Source organism: Uloborus diversus, chromosome 5 (assembly GCF_026930045.1).
Source record: "Uloborus diversus isolate 005 chromosome 5, Udiv.v.3.1, whole genome shotgun sequence".
Lineage (NCBI taxonomy): Eukaryota > Metazoa > Arthropoda > Arachnida > Araneae > Uloboridae > Uloborus > Uloborus diversus.
Window position 1 is genome coordinate 74070563 of NC_072735.1, and position 12834 is coordinate 74083396.

At 30.5% G+C, this 12834-nt stretch overlaps 1 protein-coding gene across 1 annotated transcript in view; it reads right to left on the minus strand.

Moving 5' to 3' along the window:
• Positions 1-12145, minus strand: part of LOC129222971 (protocadherin-like wing polarity protein stan) — a 209062-nt gene extending 196917 nt beyond the window's left edge. The window contains exons 1-2 of the mRNA XM_054857534.1: positions 12118-12145; positions 11684-11883 (exon numbers count right to left, since the gene is read on the minus strand). Coding sequence (XP_054713509.1) covers positions 11684-11883; positions 12118-12145 — 228 coding nt within the window. The remainder of the gene's footprint in view (positions 1-11683; positions 11884-12117) is intronic.
• Positions 12146-12834: the final 689 nt, after the last annotated feature.

A 12834-nucleotide genomic window follows, 5' to 3' on the forward strand; every position in this document is an offset into this window, starting at 1 on the left:
TCAAAGTCATCTTGCCCCAGTACTGGGGCAAGATGAGAATTTGTTAAGGTTATGAAAAAATAAAAATATCTTTCATTATTTTTATTTTAAAAACTAAATGGTAATATATTTAATGCTACAAAAGACTACTCTAACAGCTCATGTAAAATTAATTTTACTATCCTTAAAAATAAATTAATACACAACGAAAATTGTTAACATAGTCATCTTGCCCCGGTCTCCCCTAATTGATAACAGCATACGTTCGAACAGAAGCGAGTAATATTTAGAATTACTGTTGGAAATGAGATGGGTATACTACATTAGTATCTAAATATTCTATAGAAGAAAGTAAAAAAAAGAGGCAGATGATTAAACAAAACGTTTAAAAAAAAACTATCAAAACGTACCATTGCTCTTTTGTGCTAGTTAAAAAACCTTTTTTTAAGCTGTGAAAAAGAACGTGAATGAAAATATTTTTAGTCAGCAATAAGTATTTATTTTAAACTTTAGTACTTCAAAAATTTTGAAATGATCAACATTAAAAATAGGGTGCCAATAATTCATTACGATTTCCAAAAAGAAAAAAAAAACATAAATCAATCAATCAAAAGATCAAATATATTTTGTAGTGGTTGCTCATTATCCAATTAAGAAATCGTTTAAAGCCAAAATGAGCTGAAAAGTCAAAAACAATTTTTTTTTTCATTTATATTATTCGCAATTGTCTCAGAGAGAAATTCTAAAATTATTTTTTTTTTCTTTTGCTAAATGTGAAGCAAAACAAAAACAAAAAATAGGGCATCTAAAGCCAAATTTAATTAGGAACCGCCGTAAGTACTTAAATTTTCTATAAGTATGACGATAAGTTTTTAAAAAAATAATTTTTGACAAAGTTGCAAAAGTCCAATTTAGGAATATATGCGCCTATATTGAACCATGCGCTTCCTAAATTGGACCGTAACAGTAAATGATGCAATAACTTGCATTTGAACTGTGCAGTGTTTTTACAGGATTTGCAATAGAATTTCCTTTGCTTTGGGAGAACTTGGCGCAGTGTTGATGAACCCACTGATGGCATTTCATACACTAAATCATGCTTAGCACTTCTCTATGGCAAATATTGCAATACCAGTTGTTTTGTGCGGTTATTTGCTCCTTCTTTTGAGGCTTTTTCTGTTCGGTGTCCTTTTTCTGCGGCGATGACGTTAGAACGTTTGCAGAAGTATGTTTCCTTCTTCTGGATTCCATTTTTTATGCAAAGGTAATATGTCTGCCACCTTAACAAAATCACCAATAGAACCGACGATCATAACTTGATGAGAACTAACCACTGATTCCACGGAACTTGCATTCATTTTATCCGTACATTGTTCTTGTGCATCTTGAACAGCTGACACCGAACAGGTAGCATGTTTACTTTGATAGTCTCATTTGGAATACAAACTTCTGACTTGGGTGCTGCAAAGTCGCTATTATTAAACACAATTGTACTAATAGGTCAAACTCCTGTTCTAGAGAACCCATTCACAGAATATTGGCCAAGCTTGCAGTTTGTCCATAAGAGTCACCTAACAGTTATCTTATTTTAAATTAGGGAATGGACTTCGTTGGATGTTCTCGCATCCACGTAAAACAGGTTAGATTGAAATAGCTGAACAGAGGCTTGAAAAAGGCCACGTCTAAGGGCTGTAAATGATGCTTAGTGTGTGCTGGAAGAGGAAGCATTATTGCACCGTTACCGTTAGCCAAATTCATAGCATAGCCCCATATCATCATTCCTACAAACAGTTAAGGCTTTTTCCATTATTTTTCCCACCTAAGAACCACATCTCCCCTTTTAAACATCTTCTAAAACCAAGAATTATAGACATTAGCGTAGCTTGTAATAATTAAAGAAATCAGCTTTAAAAAAAAAAGGTTGACGAGAACAAATTTCAGTCAAATTAAAAACAAAGAAAAAGAATTTTATTAAAAAACTGAAATTGGAGTTTCTGGCTAAAAAGAAAAGAAGAAAAAAAATCTATTTCATGAGGTTGAAGCTTCTAAGCAACTTATTTAAAAGCCAGTGTAAATGTTTTAATAAGCCTTAATTTATATTTTAAGTAATCCTAAATGCGCATTTCAATGTGACCACAAAATTATTTTCTATAAAAAATTAAAAAGTTTGCTTGAATTTCATGTTCTTAAACTGGACTACCAGTCCTTGTAATTAATAAAATAACCAATCATCAAATAACGTGAACAAACACAAATTTCAATCAAATTGAAAAACTAGATTTAACAAAACTGGAATTGAAGCATATTGGGTAAACACCTAGTTTTATGGGTGGCAGCTTCTAGAAAGTGTGGTTGGGAAAAAAAAGTCAAAATGTATTTCCTGAATTAGTGTTAAAATGTGCTCAAAATAATCCTAACTACGTTATTAAGTTACACTAATCACTTATTTCATAACATGATAAGTGAAAATGCTTGCTCAGTTACATATTCTTAAATTGGACCACCGGTCCAATAAAAGCAATTTTTTTCGGTCCAATAAAGGAAAACACGCCATTTTTCAGTCTTTTATTTATACCTTGTGAACAAGTTTCCCAATCGTGCATGCAAATATATTGCTGTAATCCCCATTAAATACTGTTTATAATACTATAAAAGCACTTTTCTCACTTCACAAATTTTAGTATTATATTCTACTAGATACAAGTTCTCAAAATAAGGTCGAACACGTTTTGAACAGAAATCTCATCGTAACTCAAGCTATACAGATCGAAATGTAACGATACTTCATCCTCAAAGGTTTCAGACGCAAATCTTTGTCTTTCTACCGGTAAAGTGCAACACAGAACTCTACGCTAGATTTTAAGCCCCCGGTTCAATTTAATCAGTGGTCCAAAATAGGCGGTCTTCCCCTATCTATAGCAAAAAAAAAAAAAAAAAAACGTTGTGGTTAACACGGTCTGAATACCTTTTCATTTACCATTTCTGACATTAATTATAGGTTATGTATAATGCTCTTAGAATTAATGACATTTGGATTACACTGTCATTAAAATTCAATTTTTCTGCTTAGTATTTAAAATACAATCAGCTCCATTTAATGTTCTTTTAACCTACTGATATGGTAGACGATAATAAAGTACTAGGCCAATAACATTTAAAAAGTCAATTACGTTGAGTAATTACTAAATAGGTACTTTCAAGGGTTTTTTTTTTTTTTTTTTTTCAAAACAAGACTAACAGCGTTTTTATTTATCCGATGTTTTTTCTTAGTGGGTATTTGCATTGTCTCTTAAAAGATATTAACATCATCTTTAAGGAAGATCTTTAAACAACTTTGATGGAATTCTTTTAGCAATCTTCAGGAATGCAATCGTGTTATTTTTAATTATGTAGGAGCAATTTTTGTTATATATTTTCAATATTGGACAAATCAGCTACGCAAACATTTAACGCACGACTTATTATTATTATTATTATTTTATAATTATCATTATAAGTTTCAATCATTATTGTTTTAAGAACGATTATTGTAAAAATGAAGCTTTTTTTGTCGAGGGGGGGGGGGGGGCTCATTCTGCTTGACCTTCTGTGGTTATTAATGCTTTATTTCATTCTGAATATGCACGTTTAAACAAACGGAATCCTAAACTATAATTTAATTGTATTTAAACAAGCTTTCCAACAACATACAAGCAAAAGATATTAATACAATGTTAATGTGCACAAATTTGGAGGGAACTGCACCCACTTGTTTCTGGTTAACAGGAACCCATTTTTAATGCAAAAGAAACGAGCTTAAAGCTAAAAAGAAATTCAGCAGAAGCAACAAGACGGAGCAATTTTTAGTGCAAAACGTAAACATAACAGATTAACCGAACAATCAACGTGAAAATTATAAACCATTAAAGGGCCAATAGGAACGCATTATATGTTCGAAAACTTTGGCACAGGTTCAAAATATACGTAAGAAAGATTTAGATTGGCGGAAAGATAAAGCTGATAAAACTAAAGTACGAAAAAGAATAAGATTCATTAAATGTAAACTGCAGTGAAAAAAAAAAAAAAAAGAAAAAAAGCAGATTGAAAGGAAAAAAACTTAGGGAAAAGAACAATGCACAAATAATCAAAAAAGGAAAATAGAAAGAAGGGAATTAATGTGACCCTGAAACACACGTCTGCAGTTTCCAGGAAATTTCTACAGATTAACGTTGTAGTACTATTATCTTTTACTTTTCAGCACAAAGGTACTTTATTTTGTTACTAACATGTAAGCGCTTAAAAATCGGGGGGTTGGTTAATAAATCCTTATCAGATTTTCCCCAGAAATCAAAATGACAAATTGTGGGTACCACAATGACTTTTGCCAGAACAAGGACCAAGGACGATATACTTTTAGTTATCCATAACAAAAAATAAAAGGCAGATATTTATGTGAACAACCAATGCAAACAAAGATTCAAAAATGAAAATCAAAACAAAAAATCAAATTCAATAGAGCAGGGATTTTTAAATGAATATTGCTTAGGCTTCGAGAATTTCAAAGGCTAAAAGATTAGAAATAAACGTTTAAAAAATGTCAAACGTAATACGGATAAAGTCAAACATTGTAGTAAATGACTCTTATCTTAGAATAAAAAATGGGTTGTATCTTACAAAAGTGAAGCAAAAAACTTACTGAAAAAATCGTGTGAATTGTGAAAAATGCTGTATTTAAAATCACTAGAGTGTCGTGATCATTTATAACTGCACATAAGAAGTAGAAAAAAAAGCTCTAATGATAAAAGTTTTCGAAGAAGGAATAAATCTCCGTTACCTAAAAATACGTCAAGTTAACAATAAACTACGAAACCTTTAGGGACGTTTTAAGACAGAATTTTATTAAAAAAAAACGCTGAATGCTCGATTGTGCATTTATCATTCCAATGGCCAATGCATTAACTTTCGGCATAAATGCTTCGATTAAGACTTTCTGCATAAAGAAATATAAAAGAAGAAGAAGTCGAGATTGATTTGTTAAAGAATAATTTTGTTAAATATAAGATTTAAGTATATTTTCTATAAACTACGGGATAATTTAAGTTATTTTTTAAGAAAAAACTAGTTAATTTTTGCTGCGAGTATTTTTGAAAACGTATCTGAAAAGAAAAAAAAAGTTGTTCTTCAAAATTAATTTTAAGTGTTTTTAAGAAAATTACTTCAACAACTGGCACGCAAAAAGGTCATTTAAGATATCTTTAAATTATACAAATATTTCCATTTGAATATTCACTATCAAATTATTTAAATAACAAAATAAATAACCTAAACGATATTTAATTAATAGATAATAGCTAAAGTGATTGAATAATAATTTAAAATTTTAAATCATTCAGAAAGTATTTGCCTAACTGTCACATGTGAGAAATAAAAACTATTTATTGTTGCAACATCAAGTAATCAGATTGTTTTTAGACCGTTCACTCGCGTTATAACGATCCTCTACTATAACGATACATCTCATTTCAATGAAGTTGATATCAGTGAAATAGAACATTTATCATATCATGCAAAATATTTCCAACAAAACTGACAGTTCACCATGGAAAATTTTATGAAAAAATATAGCGAACCTTTTTTTCCGTCTTCCACATATATTTAGTTTATTATAGCACAAGGTCGATTGTATAAGAACTACGCGGGAGTAAAAATCCTTGTATTTACTTTGTTTTTCTACGGATGTTAATAAGCAGTACATAGACAGACTATTAAAAAAAAGGCTACTTCTTTTCTTTTACTAAAATTAACCAGCATATAGCAACTAATGTAGCAAAATATTAAATACCCACACCAAGAATTCAAGTAACACAGTAAGAAAATAGAATATTATAACATCAATAGAAACTAAAGAGCTATCAAAATATATTTTATTATGTATTATAATTAAATATCACCGCATTAGACCATATACATAGTTCATATGATATATGCATCACGAGGCAAGGCAAAAGATAGAGAGAGAGAGTTTCAGTTCCTGATGGGAAGTTAACGAAATAATATATTTAAATACGTTTTGGATTCCGAAAATACATATTTATTAAAAGCATAATAATAATAATAATAATAATAATAATAAGTTCAAAAATAAAAATAATAATTAGAAATAATAATAATTTATTAATAAACAAATAAATAATAAAAACAAATCAATACGTTTAAAAACACGAAATAATTAAATAAGTAAAAAAAAATACTAAACAAATAACTAAGTTTTTAAAAAAGTACTAATGTTGATAATAACAACAATGATAAATTAATTGATAATAGTAAGGTAATTTTCAAAGCGTGTGGGGCTGAGGAGTTATGAACTCAATAACACCTTCGATGTTATTTGTAATACAATAACGATAGCAAAAAAAAAAAAAAAAGAAACATTTTTCCCACGTAATAAATTGAAGTTAAAAACGATTCACTTATTTAAAAAAGAATGCAAAAAATAAACAAACTCGTTTAAAACAAAGAAAAGAAAAAACAAGCTTTGTGAGACATCATCGAAAACAATTAGCCGAACAACACCAACTCGCCTATATCGAAGCATTGGAAACACGCTTCACAGCAATAAAAGCATCACCAAGGTAAAACAACATTTACAGAGACAAAGCTTACGGTTTCCTTCATTCACGATTGATGACATTTTTCACAGTTAAATTTTGTCATTCAGTTATTTACCATGATTTATTTTATTATGAAATAATTGCGATCAGTAAAATTGAGACAAAGCCGAAAGAGATAATATCTGAAAAAACTGCGTTTTGCTTGTTTAATTTGTGTCTGCCATATTCCGGATAAAAATAATGCCACCTTTGCCAATAATTAAGCAAGATCTTTATTTCTGCTTTAAACAAATAGTTTATTCATTAAAAGTTTATTTTTCATTTATTCAAGCTCAATTATTTTGTAGAAAACTATTTCTCAGGTACTGCAATTTGTTTTATTATTTGCTTATAATTTCGAAATGTATAAATATTTTTAAAATATACCTATAACTGATAAATAATTACCTAAATAAACCTCGTTCCACCATTTTTCACTACTTTCATAGATTATAGTGTAACAGAAAAAAAAAAAATTCTATCGCGATAAGACATGTTTATTACAGTGATTCCTAGCTCAAAATATTTTGTTAAAATAATTAGTGTTTGCAGAACAATTCGCTTCGTGTTTAACAGGCATATCGTTTTGTGGTATAATTCTCAGATGTGCACGCTCTTTCCATCAGCAGAAACATGGGTCTTCATTCGCATTTTATAGCTCTGGAATGTATTTTAATAGCATACTCCCAAGGCATTTGGCTTATACCTAATGATGAGGCGCAGTATATAGCGATAGTAATTAAAATCAGTGTTTAGTTTATAATTAGGTGTTAAATTTAGTTGATTTTTGTACTGAAATTATAAAATAAATTTGGTTAATGGGTTTGGGTAGGAAATCGTATGTAAGTATGACCACTTATTTGTTTTGCTTTTTAGTCCCTGTGTGTGTTTTTGAAGGCGTTAGTTTAATTTAATTTAAAAATAACTCATCATAAAAGCATTTTGGCTTCCAAAACTTCTGTTTCACTTCTAACTGATATTCCTTGATTAATTCCATCCCAAATTTCATTTTCATGTTGTTTTTTCTTCCGTGCATTGGGGAAAACAATTTATATCTATACGGCATTCACTAGTAAAATACACTAGATGTAAATAAAGAAAAGCGCCATTTGGTGACTTCAGTCACGTGCTCGGCTGGGACAAGAACAAATTGGTGCCAAGCAGACGACGAATGCGAATACAAGTATTTAACTTTTTTTTTTTTTTTTTTGTATTCCAGAAAAAATCTTCAAAGGTGGCATAGTTTCAAACCTTCTGGAAATCTGCTTGTTTATCTATCTTTTTCGTGAAAACAGTACAAATAACAATCATTGACAGACTCACCTAACAGCAACGATCAGGTAAAAAAGGCGGTTTTGGTTGAAAGCAAACAAACGGTTGCCATTTGGCTCAAGAGAAACTATCCTCTTTTATTTTTGACATTCATTAAACTCTTTACAAATCGTCGCCTCAGAGGAACGATAATATATTTTACTGTTGTTCTCAGGCTTAGTTTTCGTGAAGCCCTGTATGCGAAGCGTGGTATACACATTGACTAATAATAAGAGTCTTATTATTAGTCTATAGGTATACAGGGCTTTAAGTTTTCTTAATATGGCTATGAGGCGACGATATACAGATTTTCACGTTAATTGGCATAACTTACGTTGATAATTTTTTACTGCTAAATAAAAACAATAGTTGGGGCAAAAGTAACTTGCTACGCATATTCTAATCACAGCACCACAACGGCAACGCTGTCAGGTTAGGTTTTTCTAAACTATTTTGCGGCCATCACAAAGCATTCTTCCATCTATTTCTTATGATTTTCACAACTAGCGAATTTTACTATATTTACAGCAAATTCAAATTATTGTATTAATCTTACAGATTGAAACGATTTACTCTCTTGGTGGAATTTCTAGTTCAAGTGCTAACGCATATTAGACACTGGTGATGTCATTAAAAATACTCATTTAAATTTAGTGCTTTTATCGATCGTCTTTGCAGAAAATTAGTTTTTAGCAATTAAGAAAATAAGTTTAGCAATATCAAGGGAGGGAAGGGGGTTGAAAAAGATCATTTCGAAAGCATTGTTTTTTATAAATCATAAGAACACAGATATGATTCCGTGTATATTTTTCATAAAATCAAATTCACTTAAATAAGACACTTCAAAAAAAAGATAAAAAGAGAAATTTCAATCTAGCTCTACTAATTCATTTCTTTTGCGTGAGAGAAAGAATAATGGACTGCATCTTTCTATTATATCTCAGATAATTGATGCTTCTAAAATTAAACAAAAATTCTAAATGAGCTCAGTAAATCAACTATTCTTTTTAGCCTCTAAAAAATGAAATCATATCATCCAAGTCTATTATCTCCCAAAAAAACAATGAAACAAAAAGTTAATAAGCTAGATCAGAAAATCGTAACACCCATTCATAAACATTCGGTGGAAAAGATAATTTATAATCCCAGACAAATAAGAAATACCATTAACACAAAAAGAAGTTAAAGGAGCTTAAATTAAGCGTAAGTCCGAATAAAAAATGAGTTAATTAAGATCTCTCTAGGGCCCAAATTAAACTGCGAGGGAGCAAATTTCGCGAATTATCTGATCGTCTGATTGAATTTAAAAAGAATCTCAAATTGTTCCGAAATTAGCTATTATATTCAAATGTTATATTTTATTAAGATTTATGCGTATAAAGATTTTGTATCATAAAATTGACTTAAACCGACCTCTATCCAAGAGCCTTTCAGAGATGGATAGAGTTTTGGATTCGTACCAGTATTTTTCCATCAGGTATTGATTATTAATGAATCCTAATGATTAGTAACTTAGTGAACAGTTAAAAGTTAATTTTTCTTGTTTCTTAAGTAGTTTTGTGAAATTTGAATGCATTTTCTAAGTACAATAATAGTAATAAGTTATGCAAAGAACAACTTATTTATTTTAAGCTACACTACAAAACAGTCCATAACAAGTGATTTAAAATCTCGAGGCAAAAAGTTTCAAGAATCACAAAAAAGTTTTTAAAATTCATTTCAAAGATGCTGTCTTTATAATTAACAACATCCAAGAACGTGCACGTTGTTCCGTGTCATTGTAGAAATGATAGCTGAAAATGAATCATTTATCCTAGATGACACATACACAACATTTATTCTTTACTGCACCCTCAAAACTTCCGCAAAACATGTCCGCTCGTCGCAGCTCGAAGAAGCAGAACTGAAACGTTTCTAACAAGGGGCAAGGTTGCACGAAAATGAACGTGGGCGTTACCAGTTACTTCCTACATAATAATCCAAAAAACTTTTGGAATTTTAGCAATCCAAAAATAATTTGGTTCCAATAAGAAAACAATCCAAGCCGAGGGATTAAAAAAAAAAGTTTCATAATAATACAATAAAATGGGCAATATTTTATCTCACTTTATCCAGAAACGTAGTCTGTTACTGTCTGTTTTCCTTAGCTGAGACCTTTCGTCAATTTGCGTATGCGTCAGCTCTGTTTTGATTTTATCAAAATAGGGAGAGAAACCCGGAAGTAAAAGGTACAAAATGACGCGTTCAGCAGTTCTTCCAAAGTTGCGTAGAAAAAGATAGCGACAGCAAGTACGAGCAAAAAGTGCCCAAACTCAACCTGTGGCTACTTCTTAAGATGGAATCTATCCCGAGTGCTTGTCTTTGCTTTCGAGAACGAAAGTACAGCTGGTTTCCTCAAATGGAATATTGGTTGAAGATGTCATCTTCTTGAACAGAATGAAAGATTTTTATTTTTATTTGTTTATTATTTACTTTTTAATTTCAATATAGAGTAAAAAGTGGAGATGTGCCCTTCTTGTCCCATGGTCTAATATCATTATTTTTATTTTCGCGGAATTAAAACACACTTTACACTTGCACTGAAAGATGCACATAACTAATGAAATGCCAGGTGAAAAGCGAATTGCTCAAGACAGAGGCAAACAATCCAATCAGCTTTATGTGGCCACTGGTTGGTCCGAAGATAGGTTGACTCAAGCTCAGCTACCCAGACTATATGTAAGCAATGCAAAGTCTATGTGAGGTAACTGATGTTAGACAGCGAGAGCTACCACAAACAGAGATGAAGCTCGTACAATTAGGGTATAAATTACGCTAAAGTCAGGGTTTGACAATACAGCATAGTGATAGTCTTGGATTACCTAACATCGAATCCAACCGCAATTTCATTCCATGCACGAAATTGGATGCAGGGATATAATTCAACGTCTCTAACGGGCAAACAGTTCGCATATTCAAGTGATTAAGACACTTCTGCTTAACAGTTCTTGATTTTTCTTAAATTTTAAGACACAATTATGGTACAGTCATTCAGAGTAAAAACGATCCACAATTTCCGTTTTTAACTGCGCAATTCATATTTTAATTGTGTTATTACAGCTATAAAGTAAAACGGAAGAAAAACTACTCAAGTTCTGATTAATTTTTTTAAGTGTTTAAAATGAAGTATTAACCTGGTTCAAAACTATTCGGTGATTTGAATCATGTGAAAAATGGGGCGTAAAATAAACTATTTTAATAAAAGTAGTGTCACTACGAACCAGAAAACTATAGTGTCTAAATGCTTAAAAACTCCCTATTTTTATTTCATAGTATCATATTTCTATTTTTAATTATATTGCGTAAAATATTGTGATGTTGAGAACGAAATTAACGTCTTCAAATTAGCAGTTGACATCAGTTTCCAAGCAGCATTACTTCAGAATAATTGGATTATAGAATGAGTGAATATAAAATGAATTGCCAATTTCATTTGTAAAACAAAAAGAGGAAAAAGATATTATAACCAAACCATCAGAACCCAATATTTGGTCTTCTGCAATTTCGTTTGAAATTAAATACCCTAAAAAAATATGAGGTTGGTTCAAGGTTTACCCATGTGGTTCAAAGTTAACCTAAATAACTGTACTCTTACCACATTACAAAAATTCGCAGCAGTACATTTTATAACCAAAGCTATTTATATAGAATAATAATGAACTGTTTTTAATCAGAATACAGACAGAAGTTTGGAGGCCAATAAATAATACACTAAAATAACTTACCTGAACGTTGAAGATGAAAATATTTTCTTTGGGGCATGGTACTATAGCAGCTAATCCTTCAAGAAAGTAATCGAATAAAGGTGAGAGGAAGGCAGTTTGAGACAGATCATCAAGTCTGACAGTAACGCTATTGAAAAGCATGGCCTCAGACACCAGACGAACCTTGAGCTGGCATTCAGCATGGACTTCGTTAATGCCATCTGCAGAAGAAAAAAATATATAATTAATCACAAATGAATAGAAATAATTCTTTCCTAAATCAAAATCAAAACAAAGTAACAGGAATGAATAAAAAAAGAAATCAATACGATGCGATTTATCGTATGCAAATAAATAGATAAATGAAAATAATAGTAAACAAAACGAAAAAAAAAAATCAATAAATATAAATGCTGTATTTTTTTAAATACGGAAAAAGCAGACGATAATCTAACATTTAACAGAGTAACTTTTATTGGCCATGACGGAATGGATCATGTGCTCGCAAACAACTAACTAATTAGAAAGACAATAGATTTTTGAGGAAAACGTCGGGCTTAGGGGCAAAGTAAGATCAATAAGTATCTTGATTTCTCAATAAATAAAAACGAAAATGAAAAAAAAAAAAAAAAGCCATATAGACAGACAAGCGGAACCAAATTATTCTAAAGTAGATATATGAGGGCAAAACAATGGAAAGAACAAATTGACAATATCGATTTCATGAACGTGTTTATAGTCTACAAGTTCTTCCTAATACTGGAGTGATTTCAAGAACGAGCAAAATCCACAGCTAAATTTTACTACAATTTTATCGAAACTAGTTTAAGACCTTGAAACTATAGAATTTTTAATATTAGGAAAAAGATAACTTTTTTTTGTTTTGCTTCCTCCCGTCATAAAAAAAAAAATACATAAATGTAAAAAAAAAATAAACAAAATCAACTCTTTTATTCTACGTATTGCTCTTCTCATGAACAATAAAATAAAAAATTCAAAACATGAAATGGAACCTAAAATAACAACACTAGAAAGAAAAAAGCCGAAACAATATCTTTCTGTTTTATTACGTAATAACGCACGAAAAAGCGTAGAAAAAGAAGTGACTAGTCAGAAAAAGTAACAATAACTTCAAAAAAAAAAAAAATGTATCAAAGCGAAGAGAAAGTTTT